Source organism: Drosophila persimilis, unplaced genomic scaffold, assembly GCF_003286085.1.
Source record: "Drosophila persimilis strain 14011-0111.01,24,50 unplaced genomic scaffold, DperRS2 tig00000700-arrow-arrow-pilon, whole genome shotgun sequence".
NCBI lineage: Eukaryota > Metazoa > Arthropoda > Insecta > Diptera > Drosophilidae > Drosophila > Drosophila persimilis.
The window spans coordinates 1,293,685-1,304,175 of record NW_020825340.1 but is presented as its reverse complement, the minus strand read 5'-3'; the positions used below and the strand labels follow the sequence as shown (position 1 = coordinate 1,304,175).

General features: G+C 48.8%; 2 protein-coding genes across 2 annotated transcripts; one reads left to right on the top strand and one right to left on the bottom strand.

The window, feature by feature from the left end:
* Positions 1-2,182: 2,182 nt before the first annotated feature.
* LOC6598914 (salivary glue protein Sgs-3) lies at positions 2,183-2,990 on the bottom strand. Its single transcript, XM_026992123.1, has 2 exons — positions 2,966-2,990; positions 2,183-2,877 (listed from the first exon to the last, which is right to left on the bottom strand). Exons 1-2 carry the CDS (start codon positions 2,988-2,990, stop codon positions 2,282-2,284), a joined length of 621 nt encoding a protein of 206 aa, XP_026847924.1. The 3' UTR covers positions 2,183-2,281.
* A 1,376-nt stretch (positions 2,991-4,366) lies between these two features.
* LOC6598913 lies at positions 4,367-9,201 on the top strand. The gene is made up of 6 exons (XM_002023979.2): positions 4,367-4,521; positions 5,559-5,757; positions 7,363-7,668; positions 7,739-7,808; positions 7,864-8,685; positions 8,745-9,201. The coding sequence occupies exons 2-6, from the start codon at positions 5,578-5,580 to the stop codon at positions 9,110-9,112; spliced, it is 1,746 nt and encodes a 581-aa protein (XP_002024015.2). The 5' UTR covers positions 4,367-4,521; positions 5,559-5,577; the 3' UTR covers positions 9,113-9,201.
* Positions 9,202-10,491: the final 1,290 nt, after the last annotated feature.

Sequence of the window (10,491 nt, the reverse complement as noted above, 5' to 3'; positions counted from 1 at the left end):
AAGTGAAGAAATAGAACCATGAATGTGATCTATTAAATAATAAAACACGTAAACTTAAATAAATTTAACTTACAAAAGCAAAAGCAGAAGCGAAAGCGATAAAGCTACACAAAATATGCAATTATTCAATGATTTATGTTCGATCAAAGCAAAGTACACGAGTATTACCCACACACATATATTGTATGTTGTAGCCAGTAGAGACACACACACACACACACACACAAAAACACACACACCTTTAAGTTGTAGAACTCCCCGATCCTCAAAACCCATCCCCAACCCCAACCCCATGTTGACAGGCTTTGTAGTAGGGCTAACGCCACGCTTTTGATGTTGTTACGGAATTAGGGACATAGGATTTCTGTTTGGATTTTTTATCGTAGTACTATCTACGGAAGATAGATGGAGAAAGAGAGAGAGAGGTTTTCGTTTCGTTCTCATGGATAAGTGTAAGCAGAGAGAAGGAAGAATCTTAGACACGTCCAGTGCTCCTCAAAGTATTTTGTAAACAATAATGATAAAGATGAAAGAAGAAAGAGACGAGATGAAGGATGAAGAAAGTTGGAGAAACAAGTAAACAAAGGCGAAATCGTGACAAGTATCAAGCGCATAAGCAAGAGAAAGTAAATATTCTATATACAATAGATTTATGGCTATATATTGTAGAATTTTTACATATTCTATTACGGACTACAGAGTTAGCGACTAAGCAAAAATATTACGATTACCATTACTACTACATGTATATTATCAATGTGCGTATCTGTGTGTGTGTTGTTTAAGGGAACCAATTCAAGAATTCAAGAATCAAATTACAAATCAATTAAGCGATCGCCTCCACTGAATCACTCCACGCTCCTCCCATCAGACCATCAAACCATCAGGCCATCAGACAGCAGGCCATCAGATCTGCATATACCACATATGTATGTACATGCATGCCTACATAAACACATACATACATACATACATACTACATAAATATATAAATTATTTTTAAAGTGCATTCCAATTGCATCCATCCGCGACTCTCTCGATAGGAAGTTCTATTCAAACGATTATCCCACCATGTGTAATCTGAGCGGAGACTTTCAGTTTCATCTTGATTTCAGTTTCAGTTTCAGTTTCAGTTTTCGGATTGAGTGAATGGAATGGAATGCAATAAATAGATCAGGTCTGGCCTCGTTTCGGCCCTCCACTGCTGCCCGACCAGAAGATGAGTTGTTCTAAAGTACCGTTGTTTACCGTAGTAGTGTCCAGTAATGCCAGTTAAAGCCTACGTCGTCTATGTTGTACACCTTTTAGCTATGTGACTAAGTAATGTTTAACCGTTTCCATTATGATACGAGTACGAGTATGTGTGTATCGGAGCGACAATTGTCGCCGGCCAGGCAGGCAGATGATCAGGCAAATGATGGGAAAACAATATATATATATATTATATATACCATATACTACCTATATGACTATGAATGTATGTAATGACGAAAAAAACAACAAATTTAAATTTTAGTAGCGCTTAACAAATTCTAGCAACTTAACAAATTTTAATTAATCAAATTAAACAAACAAAATGCAAAAATTGCAATCTAATTTTTTTCTCTGTGTAAAAGTTGAATAAAAAACATCCAAAAATCAATACAAAAAAATAAATTTTTTAAATGTGACAAAAATTAAATGTAGTTCTTCTCTCAATTGGGGGGGCTGGCAGATCTGTTGGGTATACGCATTCGAATCCTCCGACTATTCCAGGAATAACCATGCAAGGCCAATTGAAGTCCCTCGATCAGATGGGAGTCCACGTTTAAAGAAATAATGCAATATCAAGGGATACCATGAATGGTTCTCTGAATAAACACTCAATAGTTGGATACTTGGATACCCATTTCTATGTTGCACAAATCTACATTCTGACTACTTTCAACGAAGCCGATAAAATACAAATTTCCATCGTTCTTTGCCGCCCCTAGATTTCATCTACCGATCTACTAACCATCGTATACGATATACATGATTATATTTTGTTAGATTATAGAGGCGAACTTTCTTAAATTTTTGCAACAGGATGAACGATTGGAAGGCGACCGAAGACAGCTTTCCGCACGGGTTTATTATTATTATTATAAAAAGTCAACTTAAACAACATGAATTGATGAAAACATAACAATTGGGTCGAAATCATAGTCCAGGGCGAGCGCCGTCCCCGCCAAAGGCCTGGCAGGGATCGAATCACAAATCACACATCAAAACCAGGAGATGGGTGTAAGGCTGGTCCACCTTACAACGTCCAATCCTTTTGACCGCACACGCACTGGCGGATCTTGCGCTCAAGGGTGCGCACAGTGTTGATCAGCTCCTGGCAGAGCTTATCCTGGGATGGGCATCCCCGGCAAGCATCACCACCAGGACCGCAGGAGCCGCATGAAGGCCTCTTGGTGGGTTTTGTCGGCTTGGTGGGTTTTGTCGGCTTGGTGGGTTTTGTCGGCTTGGTGGGTTTTGTCGGCTTGGTGGGTTTTGTCGGCTTGGTGGGTTTTGTCGGCTTGGTGGGTTTTGTCGGCTTGGTGGGTTCTGTCGGCTTGGTGGGTTTTGTCGGCTTGGTGGGTTCTGTCGGCTTGGTGGGTTTTGCAGTGCTGCAAGTCGTTGTTGGCTTGGGAGTTGTTGGCTTGGGAGTTGTTGGCTTAGGAGTTGTTGGCTTGGGAGTTGTTGGCTTGGGAGTTGTTGGCTTGGGAGTTGTTGGCTTGGGAGTTGTTGGCTTGGGAGTTGTTGGAGAGCATGGCGTTGGTGTTGTCGTGCATGGCTTTGGTGTTGTTGGTTCCGTGCATCCACACGACGAGCCAGTGGCAAGATCGGCCAAGCTGATGAGCAGGATGCTCGCTGCGGATGGAGTGGCATGGGAAGGATAAAGAATGAAGTGATTCAAGGAGATTAACAACCGATCCTTTGGGGGATCGGATCTACTTACCGATGATGGCAATGGTCAGCTTCATGCTAGTGCTTAAATTGACTTGTCAGGTGAGGAGGTGCCACGAACTGATGCCTTCCTTGGTGGAGTCTTCCCCTTTTATAGGTACCTTCCCGTGCAATGCCAGATCCACGTATGGATTGCATGAACTTTGAACAGTATCCATGGGCTAAAATTAAACGGACCATTTGTCGATAATGCAAATAAAAACTTGAACTCCACTTCGTTCGATATTTTGGGATCGTTCGGTTGGTTAATTATAGAAAAATATGCAATACTAGAACAGTAGGAACAGCAGAAGGCATCCAGTAAATGTTGGGAAAGATAGTATTGTTAAAAAACAAACAGTGTGCTCGTACATATGTACATAGCCATGGTATATAGTATAGTCTCGCAAAATGAAGAAATAAGAGTGATGTTTGATCTTCACTGCTGGCCTGCGCAGAATGATCGACAGTTTCAGAAAGCTGTAGTCTGTCGGTTAGGCATACCTATGGGGATGAAGCGACTCAGCTCGAGGTGCCAGTGGGCGCTTTTAAGCACATCCTTGTTGAACTCGTAGAGATGAATGATTCTCTGAAGGATCTCCCGAGTTTCTTATTGAAGGTGTTGGCGCACTCAACAAGAATGAGCAGCTTCATCATCTCCTTCACACAGTCCCCCCAGATAGACTCCTCTTCGTGTTTCTGACCAAAATTACACACTTTGAACAGCGTATTGCTGTCTTAATATTGCAAGATTTCGCTGTCGTAAACTAAAAAAAAGGGTCGTGGGCTTTCTCAGAAGTCCTCTTCTGTAGGCGGGGTCGTTGTAGACCATTCTGTCAAATAACTGTGATGAAATCAGATCAATCTTTGGAATATACTCTTATATCTAGAGATTCCATTCATGACTTGATCTACGCTTTCTTCACATACTCGTATAAGTTCATGAATTCAATACCATATTACTTGGGATACCAAGTACCAGAATATCTAAAGGTTTTTACAGATGTTAAAATAAGATATCTAGTGTTTAGTTGATGTCGAAGCAATTTATTTATTTATTTTTCTGCAATACCCACCAGTATTTATAGAGTATTGTCTGAACTTTAAAAGACCCTATCTATCAGTTCTCGTTGAGCTCTCTGGCAGCGAATGAAGTTTTCGTACAAGGCCTATGTAGGATCCTCTTTACGCTGGGAGCCCAAGCAAGCCCGAATCGGAAATTCGGCTTGGAGCTCGGTTCGGCATGACTCATGGGAGGTGGCGGCTCGTGGGGTGCCTTCGTTCCCCGCTTGAGCTCGGCTCGAGCCGACTCGCTTGGGTCCGGCTTGGCTTGCCGGTCGGGCCGCCACTCGATCGGCGTTTCTTGGCGATGATAGACGCGTCTCGGCGCGGTTTGGTTTGATTCGGTTCGGCTCGGTTCGGTTCGGTTTGGATTGGATTCGATTAGGTCGGCCCTTGCTGTACGATTGAGTGCTCCAACGTGTCGCCAATAGAACCGATTTGTCAGGACACCCTCCTCACTGGCGGGCAATGTGTGTTGCTGGTGCCTTCGAGTTGGCCATATAATTGGTGGGTGATGGAGTCGGAGTCCTATCCAAGAGCGTGTGTGTGTGTGTGTGTGTGTGTGTCTTTTTTTTCATTGTGTGAGTGTCTCTGTTTCTGTGTCTGGATGATATGGCATCGCGATAAAGGTGCTCGCCTTCAAACTGTCATTTATTGGTAATCGAAGGGTAATCTGAAGAATCTGCTGCTCTTTTGTGCAGCAGGGCTCCAATTGTGGGCCCGACTGCGATTGCCGCACGCCGCGCGCCGCGACTAATGAGTGCCATTGAATTGGATATGCAGAGGAGTACAAGTTCAAGTAACTCATATGGATATGGCTGGATGGGATGTTAAATGACTAAAACCGCTCCTCCCAAGGCCCCATGTAGATGTCTATCTCCCAGGACTGGCAGGGAGCGGCATGTAAGCCAAAGAAGACGCTAATCGCCAACAGACAATCGCTGGGAGGGGGGTGGGAGGCAGGCCGAGGCCTAATTGGTGGGACCACCCATCTGGGACCCGCATCTGCCTCATTGCTCGCCTGCCAAAGACCTGCTGCAGAGATGGGCATTGTGCAGCAGGATTTCGCCATTAATCCGCCACGGATCTCTCGCGGAATTCGCTAACGGGGCGGGCGCAAGGTACGACGAGTCGAGTGCCACCCGCACTCCCGCATAATAAATATCGATCCATATCGATATTCAGCGACGTATGCCCCATATGCAAAGTGTTCTGGGAACCGCTGTGCGGTCCTCCTCGGTCTTGGCCAAGACGAGTTGCAGCAGGCGGTGCCGAGGGCGAGGCCGAGGGCGAGGGCGAGGGCCGGTCACTTGAGCCACGCCGAGGGGCCTGGCGCCGAAACCTGACCTCCGATCGGGTCAAAGGCCCCTTTTCTGGCTATTTCTTTGATTTCTGCTGAGTGGCTCGCGAGTGAATCGTTGATTGAATGAGTCATGTGTTTGTGTGTGTGTGTGTCGGTGTCGTCGTCGTCGTCGGTGTCGGTGCCGGGGCTATCATTCCCATCGTAGTATCATTTTGCAAACTCAACTCTTTGTCATCGCCAGCTGTCGGAGATCACGCCATATGGAGTCAGGAGCCGCCCCAGGAGGGGATGTGGATGCACCCGGCGACCTGAACACCACCAACCAGGCGATTCAGGCGACCCTGGCGACCCAGGCCACCCAAATCACCTCCATCGATGGGTTCTTCAATCGGAAACGGGGCCGTCCGCCCAAGAACCGTTTTGTGGAGGTCTACAAGAGCGTAAGTAGATCGGGGACTTTGGGCCGTGATTTGACCCAGTTCCGGGCTCTGGCCTGGCTCCTTTTTGGCCTATGTCTGGGGGCCCCGATTGCAGTGTGGAATTTGCGCCTATTTGCGGCCGCTTGGCCCTGTGGCCGCCTCCTCCCTCCCCCCTCACACGTTCCGCCTCGTCTCTTATCGTTGGGGCCCTAATGCGGCATTTTGTGTGCTGTGCGGTGCGGTGCGAGTGTTCGGATTTGGTTTTTGCCATATTCGTCATATTAATATTGACAACGAGTGTTTCCGCATTTATTTCATTTACGCCCGTCTGGCGTCGGCCGAACGTTTTGTGCTTTTAACTGTCATTTTCATAATTTCTACATTTTTTCGATCCAAACCGATCCGAGCACACACGCACCACCATGCCATACCATGCCGCACCACCACTACCTTGCGGTGCGCACTTGTGTGCTTACGATTACCCGCAGCCCACGCGTCACTCTCCTTGGCGACGGACGGACCCATTGGATTGGTGTCTGTGCTGTGCTGTGCTGTGCTCTGTGCTCTGTGTGGATAAACAATCACATTTGAATAAATATTTTGTCCATTGCCATTTGCGGCATTCTTTTGGGAAATAAGCCCCCACCGCCTGCCGCTCGCTGCGGATCCACGTATAATGCCTGACCCAAATCGGGGACGGGGAAGAGAATGGAATCTGTGCATGTGCAAGGGCTAGGTGGAAGTGGCGATAATCTCTCTCCCTCTCTCACTCTCTCATGGCAATTGAAAGGAACGATAAGTACGACAACAGCGCACCAATAATTATAATAATAATAATTCCCTATAGACACACTTGTAGCGTATTTAATCAAATAAGGTGTGCGTACACCTATAGGTGCCAGTGGATGTGGTTGTGGCAAAGGGGCACATCAGAGGCAAAGAGCCAAAAGCAAACTCGTTTCATTGTCTTTCAATGTTTTCGGTGTAATTATTATTACGAGCCATGAGACATGAGGCATGAGGCATGAGAGTACCAGAGTGCTCATACTCTACAAGCGAAAGGTCTTCCTGCCTGAAGGAGTATCTTGATATCTCGATTCATCATTCTCCCAGGCCCCCTAGTACTCCTAGAGATCTCTGGAATCCCCTCTGCGGTCCTCAATGCACTGCACTCAAGCACCCACCACCGCTGCCTTTTGGGGGACTTTCGTAAGCCCATTTACGGTTAGGGTATCCATCGGCTGGGACATTCCATGGCATTTTGCTGGCTTGTATATAGTTTTGTTTGTGGTTTCTCCTCGGCTGTTGGCTTATTCACGTCTCGCTCGTTCTTTCTCTCTCTCTTTTTCGCTTTATTATTGATTTGATGCGTGAACAAAATTCAAATAGTGACATTTTGGGCCAACGACAAAACATTAACAGTAATTTCGGAAATAATAAACTGGTTGCGGGCGCACCGTTTGTCATAAATCCAAAATCTGAACAACCAAAAACCGAAAACCGAAAACCAAAAACTATGACAACGTAGGGGGGTGATCCGGGAATAATTCCATGCCGTTTTGGGAAATATTGGTAGGAATTGGTTGATTGAAAAACCCATTAAAGACCTCTTTCTGTTGCCAGCAGGCTCAGCATTCGCCCCAGGCCATCTTCACCAGCTTTAAATTGGAAAGAAATGAGCACTCAAGTGCGCCTGGGACTGGGCCTGGGCCTGGGCCTGCTCCTGCCTCAAGTGCCTCCAGTGCCTCCAGTGCCCCATTGAGCGAAAGCGGAGAGAGGACGGAACAGGTAGCAACAGCCACAGATCTCACCCCTAGTCGGAGCCGGAAGCGGAGTCGCGTGTGGGCGACATACCCGGCGGCGGAGACGAACAAACGGAGCGCCTTCCAAGGCGCCCGCACGGCCCTGAGCCCCAAGGAAGCTTCACCCCAGGTAAGAGATTGCTATACAAAGTCCCCATAAGCAGTCCCCATGAATCCGAGTCGATGTGGCATCTTTTCAGCCAACTTCACACTCTACAGATACAGCATCATCAAATAACATCTCTGGAAGAATTCCGGAGAGGATTTCCGGTAAGTAGATCCGTCCGTGGGGTGTACCTTTTGCTGTCACCATCCACCATTCCAGTTGTCCGTGCAGCAGGAACTTTCTACCCGGAGAATGCCTGCACCGCTCACCAGCCCGAAGTGGCGGATAGGATTGATCGCCAGAAGAGGGGCAGCAGCAGCAGCCCGCAGGCAACGGACTTGGAGGTGGACCAGCCCGAAGATCTGAGCATGCGCATGCGTCCAAGCCAGCCCGAGGCCACTGCCGGTGGAGCAGCGCCAGCGCTGGGCGAACAGCCGGCGGGGTCGGGGTCAGGATCGGGTCTGAATCTGAATCTGCTGCAGTTCAAACAGCTGATCGACCTGTACCAGAGGCAGGTGCTCCTGCCCAGCTTCCTGGCCGCGGCCAGCCAGCCGATGCCGGCTCTGGACATGCGCCTGCTGCTCGAAAGCGCCGCCCAACAGAAGCTGATGCTCATCAATGCGGCCGCTGCCAGTGCGGCGGCGGCGGTGGCAGCCACGGCGGGGGCAGAGCATCCAACGCTGGGAATGAGCTCTCCGGCGACGACAACGGTGACAGAGACGCCTCGGCCGCCCACGAAGCGGGCGCGAGATCACGACATTCCCAGCGGATACCTGAAGTTCCGGTTCAACGAGGACTGCGGCTTCGATCGGTGCGGCTACAGGAACCACCAGTCGCACTTCCACTGCAACCGGCGCGACTGCCACTACAGCTTCTGCGACAAGACCCGCTTCGTGCAGCACACGGCGCGGCACGATCGCATGGACACGCTGATGGGCGACGATTTCCAGCAGTTTCGGGCCAACATGCGGTGCGGCGTGGCCAGCTGTTGCTATGCCTCCGGCTGTCCCGAAGAGACTCCCGCCTCCCGGCAGCGCAGAGGTACGTGTCCCTCCATCAGAGACCTGAACTCCGACTAACCCCAAACCCCTCCTCTGTAGAGTCCCCAGGAGCAGGAGGAGCAGCCCTAAAGAAGACTTCGCACTTCCACTGCCGCAAGTGCGACTACGTCTGCACGGACTCCAACAAGGTGGTGGCCCACCGACGTCTGCACCTGCGCCTGGACTACGTCCGCTCCGCGGGCTTCCGCAAGGTTACCAGCAACGAGTCCTGCAACTCCCCGGCCTGTTCCTACGCGCTGCGTCACACCCACTACCACTGCGTCACCTGCAACTGCAGCGTCCTCTCCCGGGCACAGCTCGCCTCCCACAAGCACAGGCCTGCGGGCAGCGGCAGCGGCAGCGGCAGCGGCAGCGCCCTGCCCAAGTCGGAGGGAGCTTCCGGCCCGGACCCAAAGACCCATCCCTAGCCCCCCAGTCCCATTTGTATCATAGCCCACCAATGAGAGGCAGCCCAATGGAGTGAATTGAGACAAGCTTAAATAAAGACATAATATATACCTGCGAGAGTATGTACTTCCTATCAATCGGCTCTAATGCACAGATCCATCTTTCTCTTAAGACTATGATGACCTTGAATGTCAGCTCTACTGAGCCGAGAGCCGCTCAGATTCATCGCCTATATTGGAGCTGGAAGCCCGGCTTCCAGTGGCAGCGACTGGACTGGTGCCTGGAATGCAATTGCCGGCACAACGTGCATGTGAGCGTGTGTGTGGCCAGTGTAAACACAGCCGTGAATATCCGGAGCAGTGCCGCAATGTTGATAAGAGATTCTGGACTGCGGCGCCCTGCCCTGGGAACTCGCACTCGCACTCGTATTCGTATTATTTATCAGCATTTCTAATGTGTAAACAGGTTTCGGTTTGGCAGTCTCGGGTCTTGGTGACTGTCTGCTAATCATACCCTTGAAGAGGGTAGGGTAATGTCGAATGGATCAGATGCTTGTGCTGCACACGAGAACACATCTTCCGTCCCATAAGGTCCGTCGCATAGTCTTCTCTTATGGGGCAGATCATGAGGCACTATTGTATGACTGAAGGACTCTTTTCTCCGGTCTCCGGAGAGGTTCGTCACGTTTTTTAATTGTAGGATTCGTTTATCATTAATAACAAGTAACACGAATAACAATATACGATAACATCATGCATTGCAACTGTTAAACCCCTTCCATAATGGCCCAGGGTCTTTATCTCGTCAGGTCCTCAGGGCTTATGTCCATCCTAGGTCCTCCTGTTGGGCAGGTCCGCTCTGTGGAGCTTGTCTAGTCTACGTAAGAGTCTGGTACTGGGGTCGGAAATACTTACTTCTGTCTGTAGTGCACTATGAAGGTATTCCTCTAGCACATCTCTAAAGAATCTACGTACGTAGCTACGAAGTAATCGAATGTGCTGTAGCTCCCTCCATCCAGGTGGCCCCGTTCCGTTCCCCACCATCGGAGGCGGCAGTGAAGATGGGAAGCCCGCCTTGGAGGACAAGAATGTTTGATCTGTTATGATCTCCTAGTTGTCTCCTAAGACTAAACCATATACCATGGATATGTACACAAATACTGTATGCCTTCTGCTGTTCCTTCTGTTCCAGTAATGCCTGCACATTTTTCTATAATTAACCAACCGAACGATCCCAAAATATCGAACGAAGTGGAGTTCAAGTTTTTATTTGCATTATCGACAAATGGTCCGTTTAATTTTAGCCCATGGATACTGTTCAAAGTTCATGCAATCCATACGTGGATCTGGCATTGCACGGGAAGGTACCTATAAAAGGGGAAGACTCCACCAAGGAAGGC